Source organism: Aotus nancymaae, unplaced genomic scaffold (assembly GCF_030222135.1).
Source record: "Aotus nancymaae isolate 86718 unplaced genomic scaffold, 86718_ANA_hifiasm-v0.15.2.pri h1tg000022l_1, whole genome shotgun sequence".
NCBI classification, from domain to species: domain Eukaryota; kingdom Metazoa; phylum Chordata; class Mammalia; order Primates; family Aotidae; genus Aotus; species Aotus nancymaae.
In genome coordinates this window covers 36,959,280-36,976,955 of record NW_026988435.1, presented here as the reverse complement: position 1 = coordinate 36,976,955, position 17,676 = coordinate 36,959,280, and the positions used below count along the sequence as shown (strand labels likewise).

At 35.5% G+C, this 17,676-nt stretch overlaps 1 protein-coding gene across 10 annotated transcripts in view; it reads right to left on the bottom strand.

Annotated features, from left to right (window-relative positions):
* ITSN1 (intersectin 1) overlaps positions 1-17,676 on the bottom strand; it is a 247,056-nt gene that overhangs the window by 104,952 nt on the left and 124,428 nt on the right. For all 10 annotated transcript variants that reach the window (XM_064380114.1, XM_064380116.1, XM_064380120.1 and 7 more), the window contains 2 exons: positions 11,372-11,459; positions 10,781-10,920 (listed from right to left, as the gene is read on the bottom strand). In XM_064380114.1, the coding sequence (XP_064236184.1) occupies positions 10,781-10,920; positions 11,372-11,459 (228 nt within the window). The remainder of the gene's footprint in view (positions 1-10,780; positions 10,921-11,371; positions 11,460-17,676) is intronic.

Here is a 17,676-nt window from a genome sequence, read left to right as displayed (position 1 = left end):
CTCCTCCCGACTCCCTTCATTTCCTTCTTTCTTCCTTTCTTCTGCCTTTTCCCCTTCTCCTTTTCCTCCAGTGCCTCCCTCTTCCTAAGTACCCCCCGCCCCAATCTCCAGTTAAACTTTTTCTTTTATCTCATTTTTCCCTTTTAAAGTCTTACTTGGGCCAACAATAAATCAGATCTGTCAAAGTGCCCAGTAGAGCCAAGGTATCTTTCCAATTGATTTCCCAGTCTAACTAGGGCTGGTCCTCCCAGTAGCTGGCCCAGGGATCTCTATAGGAAGATTTAAGGACTAAGATTTGCCCTGTCCTCTATCACCTTTCTCACTGGCAATACTAGATGGGCAGCGTTCTTCCAGGCCCTAAAACTCCTACCTTTAGATTCATTTGAGATTGAATAACAAAGATAGAGCATTTTCTTTAGAAGGTCAGTGTTAAAATGCACTTGTTATTGGAAAATAATCCTAAGGATTAGGCTAACCCTTTCTTACTAATTTTGCTAAGGTTGAAGTTAAAATGCATATACAGGCTGGGCGCAGTGGCTCATGCCTGTAATCCCAGCACTTTGGGAGGCTGAGGCGGGTGGATCATCTGAGGTCAGGAGTTCGAGACCAGCCTGACCAACATGATGAAACCCTGTCTCTACCAAAAATACAAAATTAGCCAGGCGTGGTGGCACATGCCTGTAATCTCAGCTACTTGGGAAGCTGAGGCTAAGACTGGAAAGCAATGATGAAGCCTCACATTGACTGTTAAGTGCTAACTGAGATCAGAAAATCAACCCCAGGGAGAAAGAAGTCCATTTTTCATCATCTTTCTCACTGCCATATCAAGGGATGTAAAACTTAATTTTAATGTGCTAAAAAATCAGCAGTATTGGTTTTCACAGTAACCTGGAATCAAGAACAAATAATAATCAGTAGTAACATGAATAAAAATTTCATTTTCAATACTATTACATTCTTAAATAGGTTCAGAAAAAATAATTTACAGCAAAATACTATACTTAAAAGGTACAGAACTAGGAATCAAGAAACCAGGATTCTAATCTCAGGTCCCTGACATGAGCTGGCAGATGAATCAGAATAGATGATCTTTAGGTGTTCTTCTAGTTTTGGGATCTGTTAGATCTTAGACGTTGTTCATCACATAAGTATTTATTTATTTCAGTGTCTGTTTTATTTAGAATTTTATTCTTAACTGCAAGAATAAGTGAAAAAAGCATAAGCAAAATAACCCTGAGCTGAAATTAAATACAAAAGAGTAAGAAATGATGGAAGAGAAATAACATTTCAGTTTGATGTTCAGAGATCTGATTATATGTTTTAAAAAGTCCTTATTTCATCCAGGAAAAATATATTTATAAGTAGAGTGATATTCAAAATATTCAACAACAGGTACTGAACAACCAGAACGGACACTGGCCATGAGGTACCAACATACTATAATAGATAGCCCGTAGGTACAAATGAAGATTTTTCATTTTTCCCCAAGAATTATACTGCACAGTTCCTTTCTATACTAGGCTCTTGTAACTGGATATGGATTTGCAGATCATTGATTACCAGATGGAAGTAAAAAGCTAGTAATACATTAGGAGGCACTATAAAATTGAAAAGCTTATAAGAAAAAGTGATTTTGAAGAATCTACAAAAAAGCATCCTACCTATGACAGTTTCAAAAATAATTTTTCAATGTATCAAATACATGAAAAAAGATATTTAAAAAATTTTAAACATATTTGTTTTCAAGTATAGCTGCATTATGGGATGGGTTGAACCAATCTTTGGAACTGATTATGTAAGTTGCAGCTTCAAGTACCTCCAAGAAGTGGAGCTTGCAAGAACCATAAAATAAGCTAACAGAAGGCTCTGGCACCTTATGATCCAGATTTCAAGATGGCAAAGTTTTTCTATCCTTTCTTCACCCAAGTCGAACACTGCTGAGATACGCTGTTGTAAGGAAATCAATGTGCTTGCCCACTGGCAGGCATTCTGGGTCTTCTCTTTTCTTGGACTTAGGAGTTTACTATGGCATGAATCAAAATAAGCAGAACATGGATGATTTCTAAGTTGATAAGCTTTTTAAAAAGTTGAACTTCCAAGAAGGTAATCTACAGAATGAAGGAATAATACTCTAAAAAATGAGTGAATGACTCTTCTTCCTTTGCCACAACCAAGTCCTTAGCGAACACCCAATCTTTTCACATGGGGAGTAGATGGCTACACTATTCTCTCATTCTTTCAACACTATTAGAGAGACTCAAGTACAATTATAGTTATTAAGAAGTATCCTTTTAATCCTTCCAGAAAAAAAAATTTCAAAGTGACAAACAAATATGATGTCATTAAATTCTTTATCTAGGAAATGAGCAAACTATTCAGGGAAATGGCTAAGGCAAATTTCACCGCATTGAAAGTATCAACTTTTCCTGGTAGGCAACTTGATTAAAATGACCCTCAAATTCTATTAAATCCATGTGGAATTTGTCACAGTTATTTCACTATTATAACAGAAAGAAACAAATAAGAAATTACCATGAATCAAAAGTCAGTATCTCACTTGGTTCTTCCTAAAATTAATTGATTTTTTTCTAAAATGAACAACTCTACAAAAACATGTTTCTTGCCTGGATATTAATCTAGCAATACAGTATGGAGGGTACAACTTTGTTGATCTTTCTTCTATAAATTCTATTCAAGCGTATGATATGTTTTACACTAGGTACAGTATGTAATTTGATATTACCTTGTAATAACATAATTACAGTACTTTGTTAATAAGTAAGAAATTCGGTAGTCAAGAAGTTTTAGCTGCATGCAACAAATAAATACTTATGTGGGAAAAAATTAAAACTATAAAATGTGTAGTATATTACTACACATATATATATTAAAATAATAAGGTGTTTTTTTTTAAGTAAAAAACAAAATATGCAGAATTATGATGATACAGAGCAGAGTTTCTTAACCAGGTTCTGTGAATAAGCTTCAGCTCTGTGGATGCTATGTAGCATGCAGACTTGGGGTATATTGGCATTTTTTCTGGTGGAGAAAGCTCACAGCTTTTATTAGTCTCAAGGGGTCTTTGATCAAACCCAGCTTATGAACCACAATAAAAAATTATTAGCACATCAAGATTCTGTTTTGTGTTAGTTAAGATAAATGAAAATCAACTTGCTTTTAATTTTCTTCCCTAGACCCAAGAGGGAAAAGTCACTTACATCCCCTAAAGAGCTAAGATATTTGAACCATAAAATATCTTTGGACATGCTACGGCACAGAGCCAAAGTATTTCAAAAGTAGTATGTCTGACAAATTGAATACCCAAGAAGATCCAACTATTTTTCTGCTGAGAAATGTGGCTCAAGTTTACTGAAGATGGTTGTTCTACTGTTATGTTAAAAGGCACAGAATCACTTGATTTAATAACTGACTGTTTCTCCTTCATCTGATCTTAGAGACACTTAAAAATAGGTGTATTATGTCAAACAATATTACTTGAAATATAAAGTAGCATGCACCTGAACATTATGTATAGTGTTCCTTTTCACAAACATTACTTTGCATAAATGTTTATGAAGAGAAAAACAATTAACTAGCAACATGGGCCTATGAAAGGAGACTAGCAGTTAATGGAAATTTATTTGCTGATTTAGATATTTAACTTTTTTGAAGATTATTTTGCTTTTGGTTCACCTCAGGCTGTCTCTTGGAAATGAGAGACAAAAACAAGCATACCTTAATTACTTAAAATTCATGAACTCAACACCATAAATCAAGATAAAATTGTTTAGCTCACATAAAATATTTATAATAATCTTCATACTGTTAATATTAAATTGACCTCATAAAAAAACTGATGTAGATACCAGCATCAGAAATTTCAGGTGTTTATTTATAATATCATATCCATAAAAAGTCTGAAGTAGAAGTGCTTTTCTGTAAATAAACATTATTTCACACCTAGGGATAATATGTAGTACACAATATCAAAATTTATAAAAGGTCTTTGGAGTTTTAAAATACAACAACTTTTCCAAATGAAGTGGTTTTGAAACAAATCAAGAGCTATTAAAGAAAGCCAGTTAACAAACCCCATGAGGTGAGAACTTGTGTTTGTATGGAAAATTTTGAAAAATAACAATTTCAGAACACAGAGACTATACTCAAATCAAGGTAAACTGATAGTCCATTTATCACAAAGTCATATATTCATTCATTTAAAAATTTTATTTATTTACAGACAGGGTCTCACTGTGTTGCCCAGGCTGGAGTACAGTGGATATTCAGACAAAATCATAGCCTCAAACTTCTGGCTTCAAGTGATCCTCCCACCTTGGCCTCCTGAGGTACATGCCATTGTACCAGGCTATGTTTATTCATTCTTGATGTACTAAGAGTGAGAGGACTATACAGAAAGAGATATACTGTTTCGTTATTTATTTATTTATTTATTGAGATGGAGGCTCACTCTGTTGCCCAAGCTAGAGTGCAGGGGCGTGATCTTGGCTCACTGCAACCTCTGCCTCCCAGGTTCAAGTGATTCTCCTGCCTCAAGCCTCCTGAGTAGCTGGGATTACAGGCGTATGCCACCACACCCAGCTAATTTTTGCATTTTTAGTAGAGATGGGGTTTTGCCATGTTGGCCAGGTGGTCTCAAACTCCTGACCTCAAGTGATCCACCCACCTTGGCTTCCCAAAGTCCTGGGATTATAGGTATGAGCCACAGTGCCTAGCCTAATTAGTTATTTGAATTCTGAAATGGGGTATACTAATGTTTGAAAACATGTTCAAATATTTAAATTTGAAGTCAATATTTAACAAAATAATAAGCCTATTTCCCATGACACAAAATGGCAGTCAACGTATCACAAGTGCCAAGGGATATTGGAGCAGGATGTGTGTGTGGAAGGGGGTCGGGACAAGAGCTAGAAGCTCCTATCCTCTCTGAAATAGGAATAGGTAATTAGACACCCTCTGCCATGAGGCTCTGGGAAGTACCCTTGGAAAGTATTGCCAGAAAGAGAAAACTGATTACAGTTTGTCCTGAAAATCTCAATTTTCCTCAAAGTGTCTGCTTTAGTCACAAACAACATTCCATTGAGAGAAGTATTTTTTCGAAAGAAAGGGTTCTTCTTAGCCCTTTCCCAAATCATCTTTTATTAAATTTTTACAACTTCAAAAAGAAGAAAACCCAACACTATAACTAAAAAACTCAAGCAGCCTACTGGTATGGCACAGAATCTGAAAGAATGAGAGTTAGAGGATTTTATTACTTCTAGACAGAAGAGGTCTTTTCCAAAGGATCATACGAGTAAAAATAAAATTTTAGCTTGAACAAAATGAAAGAAGCAAACATTATTCTACCAATTATGAGAAAACAACATTGCTATCTGAATCCATACTGATTTATCTTGCTGTCTCTGTGCCTCCTCTTTCTAAGTGTTTCTCCTTCCTTCATTGTTTCCCTTCACAGACTTCTTACTCTGTTCTGCAGTTCTTTCTCCAGCTCTTTTCTTTTTTCCCCTGGTTGCTAAACATTTTGCCTTTCACTGCCTTCATAATGAATGAGCCTCCTATGAAAGCAAGTGTCTGAAACCAAGAGTATAAAGGCTTTAGTTAAGCAAACAACCTCATTTACTACAACTGGCCTTCTCATTTCAACATCAATTCAGTTCTTAGGAGCAATTTTTAGAACAGGTAGCATTATGGGGAGAATTTATATTTCTAAAAGCCCCTTGTGTCTAATTTAAGAAGCCTGAATTTCCCAAGTATACTAAGGAATATAAATCTTACTTGTGAATTAGTCCTAAATACTCAAATTTTCTAAGATATAAAGTATTACACACATTTGGAATAGTATACTGACCACAGTATGTCCCCCATGATGGAAATATGCACATGACCCAAAAAATAACTGAGCACTTTCACATTTGCAGATAAGGAGCAAATTCAGTGATCTAAAATGCTTGTTAAAAAGACAAGACTACAGTATACAGTACCTTGTCCAGCTTGTAATTCAGTTTACACCACCATACACACACACACAACTTGTCAACAGGAAAGAATCAATCATACTCTATGATTAATAGTAACTAATCGTTAACGTTTACAAAGAAGGCTTAGTACTTCATGATAAATGCTATCTTAAGACACTGAGCACTCATCTGCGCAGGGGAAACTGAAGCACAGAGCTGGAGATGGTTCATCATTCTTAGTCTGAGAAAGATGTGCATTGCCTGAGTAGGGCATAGAGACCTTTAGAAAGAAGTCTAAGTGGATGACGCAGCCCAGGAGAACTGCCAGGCACTGCAACACTGCCTCCTCCATTGCCACTGACTGGAAGAAAGAAATGCTCAAATGTAAACAGCCATTCACATTAGGACTTGTCCAGTACACACTGACTAGACAGGAACCAACAAGTACTCAACTTTTCAACATAAAACATAAAATCTAGCCCTGTTGGGTGTTGGATTCTCTTTATTTGTCCTCTAAAAGGAGCCTGGAAAACTACAAGCTGTACTTTGTACTGCTGCTCCATGTTAGAGCTAAGACATTAAAATACAAAACATTAGGCCATCAGTGCCAAGGAAAACTGCTACAGTAACTACTGGCATTGCTAAGGTCAAGGTAAAATCAGGTGCTACTGTCCAAAAAGTCCTGGCAGTAATGTTATTTGACACTTGTTTGAATCATAATTTTATACCTATAGGTAAGCACTGTGTGTAAGAAAAACAACTAGCCTTTTGGTACATAGAGTCTCCAAAAAAGTTGGGAGTTTTATTTGTAAACTGAATTAAAAGAAAAAGTCATAGATAATAATTTAAAATTTTTGTTTCTAGAACATGGATTTGAGAAGACTACTTACTTCTTAATAAGATATTTGTTATATATAGAACACATTTTAAAAGAAGAAATCTATGGTAAATTTTATCCACTGAATTAAAACTATTTTAAGACATACGAATTCATGCTAGCAATAATCACTAATAAAATTAATTATTCCTGGTTAATTCACTGGTTAAGTATTTCATTTGATCATCAAAACCCTAAAATTTATCATGCATATCAAGGGCAGCCTAAGAACAAAGGCTGCCAACTGGGGAATTGGTAGCACAAGAGCTTCAGCATCTGAGGGTGCTATCATTTCTCCTCTTCTCCAACGCTCCTTGTTTTTACAGACTTATTTCAAACCCAAAAGCAAAGTTTATTTACTACAATAAGATTCCTGTTTCCTTTCTCAAGTAATTATTGGTTTGGGGTGGTAAATAGAAAGATATTTACATCTTAAGATCTTTTTTGGAATATATAAATGTGACACCTACAAGGTAAATATCTATTAAAATGCATGGAAAAACAGCCTTTTTGAAAACTAAAAGGAGCCTTCGACTTCCATGGATTAGGTAGAAACTTAAAGGTCCGTGACTTTGAATGTGGAGCCATTTAACAGAAGACCACAATTATAAGCATGCTTTATGCTTTCAATAGGTTGCTTCCTATATGAAACAAATACCTGTTAACCTGACTACCATTAACTTTTTCCTCTTTGCCTTGAGAATTTCTATCCTTGCTTATCAGATTTTGGATAGGGAAGGAAGGAATTTAATTCTTCCTGAACTGAAGAAATGGGGAGAAACCCACAAAAGACAAACTAATCCGAGCAAGGCACTCTGGAAGAAAGAACTAAATCAGATTGTTAAAAGAAAAGGAAAGTATAATCGTATTTAGTTTTTCCACTAAATATGCTTCCTATACTTCCTAATCACTGTCTTATAACTCAGAATCTGGGTTGAATCAGGGTACGATTATTCCCTGTATTAGCTTTATACTTAAGAAACTGGACATGACTCTGAGAGTGCATCAAAGTAAGTGGATGACTTTTTGCAATTTACCCAAAATAATGAGAATCAGTTTTTGCTAAATGCTATCCTCATTTGTGGAGCCAGATATTTAGTATCCGGATCAACTAATTTAAAAATTCTGTACTCTATAAGGTACTTCTACAGTGTTACTGTACTAATCTATAACGAGGGAATTGCATTTCCTTCTTCCAGGTGAACAATCTACATGAGCATGAAATACAAAAGAACATGAAGCCCTAATTTCTTTTCTGTACTCTCCAGCTGGCTTCCTTTAGGGAAAGGAAGGTTTAGGATACAGAAAATTCACACCATCAGGTTAGTTGTGTGAAATGACACATCCCAGAGGTAGAAGTAATTTTTGCATCATCACTGTCGATGCTCTAAAGGCACTGCTGATCAAAAGGGGCACTGAAGAAATCCCAAGCGTCAAGAGGCTGGCTCTTCCTGGTCTAGCTCCTCATCCAAGAAAGCACAGTTGCTAATAGACACATGCTCTAAAGTCAGAAAAAAAGTACTTCATTTTCCAGTGTGGCTACAACAAAGAAAAGTGGGCAAGTGACAATTAAGAGACTAAATGATAAACCCATCTCTGAGTTGTTGCAATCAAATTTTAAGACTTTTGATTCTCCGATTTAACTGTTTGTTTTGGCTTTACCAGGTTTGAGAGGAATAGTAGAAATAATAACCATAACACAACCTATTCACTAAGTCCTCCAAATGCATGTTAAATAACAAAACAATACAGTTATACTGGCCTGTGATTTGTTGTGTGTGTGTGTGTGTGTGTGTGTGTGTGTGTGTGTGTGTGTATTTTTATTTTTTTTCGAGACAGGGTGCCACTCTGTTGCCCAGGATGGAATGCAGTGGCACAATTATGGCTCACTGAAGCCTCGACCTCCTGGATTCAAGTGATTCTCCCACCTCAGCTTCCCAGGTCGCTGGGACTACAGGTATACACAACCATGCCTGACTAATTTTTTTTTTTTTTTTTTTTTTTTTGTAGAGACAGGGTTTCACCCTTTTGCCCAGACTGGTCTTGAATTCCTGAGTTCAAGTGATCCACCTGCCTCTCAAAGTGCTAGGACTACAGGCACGTGCCACTGCACCTGGCCTGACCTGTGATTTTTAAACTCATATTAATTTAAATTTAAAGCTAATAAGAGAAAGTCAAAATTAAAATTAAAAAACAGGAAGAAATATTCTTATTTAAAATTAAATATATTTGGAAAAAGGCTAGTGGAAAAGTGGGCTAAAATTAGCCTTTATTTAAGAAACTCTGTGACCCTGAAAGCAGCCATATAGTCAATTAAACACAGTAGGAGTGACTCACCGCATAGTAAGGGTGTTCTCTTTAGTGATGGCAACAGAAATTCAATCACCAAAATTATTTAATCTACAGATCTAGACATTTATCAAAAGTCTCTCACTAGAGTATCATTTTCTAATACTTGAACCTCGTTCTGGGGAGTCAAATTTCTAAAAAAAGAATCTTAACGTGAAGGCACAAATCTGGACTACTGCCTGGGTTCAGAAGATAGCTTAATATTTAACAGTTTATATTCCAAGAGACTATTAAAAGGCACTGTAGGCTACGCAACAGTGCTATTTTTTTTTTTTTTTTTTTGCTTATAAAAGAGACAAGTGACAATGAAAGTTAATGTGAGCATTTTAATTGTACTTATCCTTTTTTTTGGTTTGTTTTTAATTGTACTTATTCTTGAAATGGTTAACTTACAGCTATACTTCCAATACTGACATACCACATAATCATTTATGCATGTATATAGAACATATATAGTGTACACACACACTGTGTAAGCATGAATGCAAAGTGAAGAAAAACGCTAAGCTGGCCCAAATAATATTTCCCCTTAAGAGCTATTTCTTGGAATTGTACAATTAAGAAAAGATCATTACCTAATACTCTGAAAGAACAGCACAAATACCTCAAACTCAGATGTCTAGACAATTTGGCCTAGAATCTCAATCCAAAGGTCAACTATTATAAAAGTTTCAAATATGCTTTCTAATTTTTAATTTTGTTTTTAGAATTAAAGAACAGGAGTTTTAATTCTTCCTACTGCCAAAAGCTGAATTGGACAGAGTCAAGTATAAAGAATTTTAAGTTAGGAAAGGAAAACAAATATTTGGAGGGGAAAAAAGTATAACATCCAATTTCTTAAAAGAATATAATTAATAAAAATGCTAATATCTATATATGTCTAAAGTAGTATATAATTGTTTATAAGAAATGAACTATTTGTGTTCTGACTGCATTATAAGAATTACCATTCTTAAGATGATACAGTTGTAAAGTTAAATCAGAAACACCAAATCTGAAAGAGGCTAAGATCTAACCAATTTACATTTCCTCAGAATTTTGGCATTTTTCCCAGTTTTACTGTGCAAATGTGACAAAACCATACACCACTTCTGCCACGGAGACGAAAGCAATTACTCCACTAAAACAGTAAGATTTAAAAATGCGAGGTAACAAAATAAAGATCTACATTTAAGCACAATCTTAAAGATAAGAAGTGGCAGAAAAATTCTTAGTTTTAAAAAAGAAAACAATTCCTTTTAGTAGTATTCAAAGAACATAAGAAAGATAAAGCTTTCAGAATCAACTTGATGTGATTATAAACAGACAAAAGAATGGAGATGTGTAAAAATATGATTCAGGTTAAAACAGATGTCATGCTGGGGCCACTCACTCAGCCCTAATTTATAGATGCCAAATTCATTACATTTTCAAGGAGAAAAGTGCAATTTAGATTGTATAATGTTCATCTATAAATGTGAAGGCTTTCACAATGGCATAATAAATTTTTCTGCCTGGAATTAAATAGCAGCTAATCATTTGGACAGTTAAAAAAAATTAAAGGGTAGGACATACATGCAGGCACACATAGAATAGTTACCTTCAGCTGATTATTGAAAATATCAATCTCCTGTAGTTTTGATCTAGTTTCTTTCTCCACTTCATCCAGTTGGTCTCGTAGCTGCTGCCGAGCTATTTCTTTTGCTTCTAAGGCTCTTTTAAGTGTAACAAGTGAATCTCCTATTTTATAAAAACATTGCAGAGATAAGAAAACTTTAATATGCAGTGAGGAAAATGTTTTTTTAATGTTCTCATTTCACTTAAGGAAATTCTTGCTGTTTAAAAAAAAAAAAAGGCTAGGTGCAGTGGCCTACACCTATAATCCCAGCACTTTGGGAGGCTGAAGTGGGCGGATCACCTGAGGTCAGGAGTTCGAGACCAGCCTGGCCAACATAGCGAAACTCTATCTCTACTAAAAATATAAAAATTAGCTGAGTGTGGTGGCACACACATGTAGCCCCAGCTACTTTGAGGCTGAGGCAGGAGAATCTTGAACCAAGGAGGTAGAGGTTACAGTGAGCCGAGGTCATGCCACGGCACTTCAACCTGGGCGACAGAGCGAGACTTCGTCTCAAAAAAAAAAAAAGGGAAAAGAAAAAGAAAAAGTCAGCTTTAAAAATAAAACACCTACTGTGCAAACTGTTCTGTTGAACTTGTTTTAATTGGTCATTGAGTATCTGTTTTTCTGGAATAAGTCTTCCAAGCATTTGCTGAGATTCCTGGGAGGGAAGGAGGAAAACAGTAATGAATGACAGGGAAGGCTACCATGTCTACATTAAGATCCAGGCAGAGCTCAAGTCAGTTTTCACAGTCCTCAAAGACTCATCCCAAATCTTGTATGGTAAAGCTGCATGTAATCGTTAGTTAGGTGTGGCTCCTACATTGTTTGCCAAATGCATTTCCCTAAAATAAAGTTAAGATAGTTATGGCTTCCCTGATATTTCCTTTTTTTTTTTTTGAGACGGAATTTCGCTCCTGTTACCCAGGCTGGAGTGCAATGGCGCGATCTCGGCTCACTGCACCCTGCGCCTCCTGGGTTCAAGCAATTCTCCTGCCTCAGCCTCCCGAGTAGCTGGGAATACAGGCATGCGCCACCATGCCCAGCTAATTTTTGTATTTTTAGTAGAGACAGGGTTTCACCATGTTGACCAGGATGGTCTCGATCTCTTGACCTCGTGATCCACCCGCCTCGGCCTCCCAAAGTGCTGGGATTATAGGCGTGAGCCACCGCGCCTGGCCCCTGATATTTCTTATATTTTTGTTGACTTACTAGATATTTATGAGCTTTAAAAAATGTACATTAGGTACTACTCCACATAGATAAATTCAAGTAATGAGCTTCCAATAGCACTGGGATCAAATGTAAATGCAGTGATTCTACTGTTTGTAAAAGAACTCAGTGGTTTAAATAGGAGTTATCCTACTACTCTATTCTGAACTTTGATACTTACTAAGGCTGAACTTAGGTTTATTGTATACATGAAGCTGGAAAGAAATAAAAGATTTTTAACAACTAGAATCTTAGCTGCTGTATATATTTTCTACCACATTGGATGGAATTTTAAACATGTACACAAAAGTTTTGAAGCAACTACTTTTTAACTGACACAAGAAAAAAGTTAAGCTACACTGCACAGGCTGTTTGGAATTTTTGCGGTTAACTTGCCAAGCACAGTATTTGCTTAAATTTAGCCAAAAATATCCTGTAGAGTTTCTGTACATTTCAGTAAAATGGTAGCTATAATAAAGAATATCTGACTTTTATTTTTACCTTGATAAAAAATGAGCTCTATGTATTGACTTTTTGTTTGAAAAACTAAAAATGCCTTAATTAAACTTTTTTATCAGAAGCTAAAAACCAGTCTCTTTTGGAATAACCGCCTTTAGATACAGAATGGCTTATGAGGAATAAATCTCTGTAATGTATGTAATATAAATGGTAGAAAGAGTTGACTCAATACCAAGAATTTAGAAGCATCTTCTCCTATGAATAATCCATACCAGAAAAAAAACTGTGACAAAACAGAATACACAAAATCAGATCTGACTTATCTCTAAAGCAAGTAACTGCTAATCCCTGTACAGAAAGGGAACCAATACCTCATTACCTACTACGTACCTTTCTTTCTTCAGAGAATGTTTTATTTTTCACTTCACTATGTTTTTGGAAACCCTGATTTTTATTATGTTATCAATAAGCAAACATTCTAAGCATCAATCTTAAATAATAAAACTTGTACTTGGTCACATAGTATTAGGTAGGTGATAATACTTAGATAAACCATGGTCTTCACCCTTAAATTTTCCAGGAGAGCATTTTATGAAACTTTACCTCAAATGTTAACGAAAGACACATAAAGAGAGTTAACACATAGAAAAATATACCTAGGCCGAGGTGGGCAGATCACGTGAGGTCAGGAGTTCAAGACCAGCCTGGTCAACACAGTGAAAGCCCATCTCTACAAAAAATACAAAATTAGCAGGTGTGGTGGCACTTGACTGTAATCCCAGCTACTCAGGAGGCTGAGGCAGGAGAATAACTTGAACTTGGGAGGCGGAGGTTGCAGTGAGCTGAGATCGTACCACTGCACTCCAGCCTAGGAGGGAGGGAGGGAGGGAGGAAGGGAGGAAGGGAGGGGAGGGGGAGGGGAGGGGAGGGGAAAAACGTACTTCAAAAAGGTGTATGCATTTTATAATACGTTAAAACGATTTCCAGTAATCAACTTCTGGTACTTTTTACTTTACAAATCTCAAATTTCAACTTTATAAGGACTTTCTTAGGACGTTAAAGTACATGAAATAATAACTGAACAAAAATAAAAGGAAAACAGACAAATCCACAATGACCAGAATTTCAATGTTCTACTCTCAGTAACTAATAAAAGTAGTCACAAAATCAGTCAAGACAGAGGAGACTTGAAGACCACTATGAATCAACTTGATCTGACACTTGGGGGACACTCTACCTAATTACAACAGAGTACGTATTTTTTTCAAGTGCCCATAGAATATTCCCCAAGACAGATCATATGCTGAGCCATAAATCTCAATAAATGTGAAAGAATTAGAAGAAATTACAAAGAAAAATTTTAAAAGATTTTGAATTGAATAAATATGAAAATGCAACATATTAAAAATTGGTGGGATATGGCAATGTCAGTATTTAGAAGGAAATGTAAAGCGTAAAATGTTTATATCAAAAATGAAGAAAGGTCCAAAATCAATTATCTAAACTTCCTTCTTAGGAAGCTTGAGAAAAGAAAATTAAACCCCAAATAAGTAAATGGAAGAAACAAGAGAAAACGAACATAAATAAATAAAACAGAAAACAGACATACCACAGAAAAAATCAATAAAGCTGAGCTTATTTAAAAAAAAAATAAAGCCAATAACTTATTTTTTAAAAATCAACAAACTCCAGGTAGATTGATCAAGAAAAGGAGGAGGAGGAGAGAGAGAATAGGAGAAAGGAGAGAAGAAGGGGTTGTGGGGAGGAAGGAAGAGGAGGAGGAAGGAAGAGGAGGAGGAAGGAAGCACGGAGACAGAGTGAGATGGCACAAATTACCAATATCAGGAATGAAAGAAGGGGCATCTCTACAGATACCTCGGACTTGCACAGAATAAGAGAACGTTAAACAAATATATTTAATAACTTAGATGATATAAACAAATTCACTGACAGACACAAATAATCAAAACAGATTTGGCCGGGCGCAGTGGCTCACGCCTGTAATCCCAGCACTTTGGGAGGCCGAGGCGGGCAGATCACGAGGTCAAGAGATTGAGACCATCCTGGCCAACATGGTGAAACCCTGTCTCTACTAAAAAAATACAAAAATTAGCTGGGTATGGTGGCATGCGCCTGTATTCCCAGCTACTCGGGAGGCTGAGGCAGGAGAATTGCTTGAACCTGAGAGGCGGAGGTTGCAGTGAGCCAAAATCAGGCCACTGCACTCCAGCCTGGCAACAGAGAGAGACTCCGTCTCAAAAAAAAAGATTCAAAGAGAAGAAAATCAGAATAGTCCTATACCTACTGAATAATTTTTTTTTTCTTTTTTCTTCACAGCAACATCTAGACTACTGAATAAATTTTATAATTAAGTCTTACCACAAAGAAAGCTACAGGCCCAGAAGGCTTCACTGGTGAATGCCACCAAAATTTAAGAAATGCTAATTCAACACAAACATTTTTAGAAAGTAGAGGAGGAAGGAATACTTTCCAACTCATTTTCTGAAGCCAGCATTACCCTGATATCAAAACTAAACAAGGATATTACAAGAAAACAAAAAACCATTATCTCTATTGAATTCAAATAAAAAGATCCTTAATAACATAGTAGGAAATGGAATGTAGTAAAATATTTTAATAAAGGGTAATATAGCATGACCAAGTGTAGTTTATCCCAAGAATGGAAGGCTGATTTAACATTCGAATTGTAATCCATGTAAATCATTGTATAAACAAAATAAGAAAGAAAAAGCACATACTTATCTCAATAGGTGCAGGAAAAAACATATGATCTAATTCAATACCCATTCATCATAAAAACCCTCAGCAAAAAGGCAAGTCTATCAACCTGATAAAAGGTGTTTACAAGAACCCTGGTTAAAACCATACTCAGTGGTGAGATGGCTTTCCTTCAGAGGAGGAACGAGGCTCTCCCCACTTGAGAGAAGTTCAACTGATAACTGAATAAATATGTTCAGCTGATTTTCAACAAACTATCAAGGTAACTCAATGGGGAGAAAAGCCAGTGTTTCTAATAAATGGTGCTAGAGCAACTGAGTATCAGTATGTAAAAAAATACAGTATGGGAGGTTCTGGTCAACAAAGACACATAAGGAAAGTTAAGCAATCACAGATATAAGGTCAATATACAACAATAAATTCTATTTCGATTTACTGGCACCAAACAACTGAAAACTAAAATAAAAATATACAATATATAATAGCATCAAAAGCCACAAAATACTTAGGGATAAACTTCACAAAGTATCTGTAAGAGTTGGACACTGCGAACTACAAAACATTGCTGAGAGAAATTTATAACAACCTAAATAGAGATTTATGCCATAGATTTACTATTGCTAAGATGTCAGATCTTCCCAAATTGATTTATAAATTCAATGGAATTCCAAAAAAATTCCAAGCATTTTCATAAAAACTGATAAGCTGATTCTAAAACTTATATGGAGATGTTAAAGGCCTAGAATAACTAACTGAAAACAATTCTGAAAAAGAAGAAAAGTAAAAGAGAATTCACATCACTTGACTTCAACCATTAGGTATCAACAGAGTGAGAGACTGGTAAAGGACAGATAGCTCAAAAGAACAGAACAGAGTCCAGAATAGACCATTACAAATATATTCAACTGATTTTCAACAAGCTACCAAGGTAACTCAATGGGAGAAATGCCAGTGTTTTTAATAAACGGTGCTAGAACAACTGAGTAACAGTATGTAAAAAAATAAACCTCAATTATTACCTTATACTACATGCGAAAATCAACTTGAAATGGCTCACAGACCTAAACATAAGATATAACTATGAAACTTAAAAGACAAAATTTATAAAAACTTATAAAACTTATTTTTTAAATAAAAAAAGTAAAAACTTCTGGACGAAAATAAAATATTTGCAATCATGGGGTAGTCAAAGATTTCTCATAGAACATAAAAAGCATAAACACCGAAAGAAAAAAATGGTAAACTGAGTTTATCAAAATTTAAAACTTCTGCCCTTTTAAAAATACCATTACAAAAATTAAACTTAAGCCACATATTGGGAGAAAATATTTGCAAAATACGTACCTGACAAATGACTTGTTAAGAATATAAAAGAACTTTCACAAGTAAATAATTAGACAAACAGCCCAATGAAAAATGGGCAAAAGATTTGTTCAGACACTTCAACAAAGATATGCATACAGTAAAAGATACTCGCCAATAAACATGTAAGATAATGCCCAACATCATTAGCCTTCAGGAAAACACAAATTAATGATCAGAATGTAAAATGGTATAAACTCTTTGCAAACAGTTTGACAGCACTCTTTCTTTTTTCTCTTTTTTTCTCTTCTCTCTCTGTCTCCCCCTCCCTCCCTCTCTTTCTTTTTTTTTGGACAGGGTCTTGTTCTGTGGCCCAGGTTGTCAGTGGCTCAATCATAGCTTACTGCAGCCTCAATCTCCTAGGCTCAAGTGGGTTCTCCTGCCTCAGCTGCCTAAGTAGCTGGTATTACAGGTGAATGCTCTCATGCCAGCTAATTTTTAATTTTTTTTCTGTAGAAATGGGAGTCTCACTATGTTGCTCAGGCTGGTCTCAAACTCATGCACTCAAGTGATCCTCCTACCTTGGCCTCTCAAAGTATGAGGATTACAGGTGTGAGCCACTGCACCCAGCTTGACAGTTCCTTATGGGGTTAAGTATACACTTATATGACACAGTAGTTCTAAAAGTTTACCCAAGAGAAATAAACCATTTCCACATAAAGACTTGTACATAAATGCTCACTGCAGTTTTATTCATAAAAGTTCCACACTGGAAAAAACCTGAATATCAACCAATAGGTGAATGGACATATAAGGAAATACTATTCAGTAATGAAAAGAAGCAAAGGAGTCATTCACTCAAAAACCCAGATACATCTCAAAAACATCATGCTGAGAAAAAGAAGCCTGATATGAAAAGGTCACAAACAAATATGATAATCTGAAGACAATATTTACATGAATTTGATGCCCCTATAGTTCAGCACTTGATACCAAACCAAGTGATATTATAACAACTTTGGATAGGCTTCAAAATTTAGGCAGAACTACTAATAGTACTCTGTGTGTCTCCAACTATTTACTATACACATAGCTCTCATTTGACCCCCTAAAATACTTAAGTGTACTTATTTATTGTAATTTCATAGTAAAGCCAAAGTCCTGTT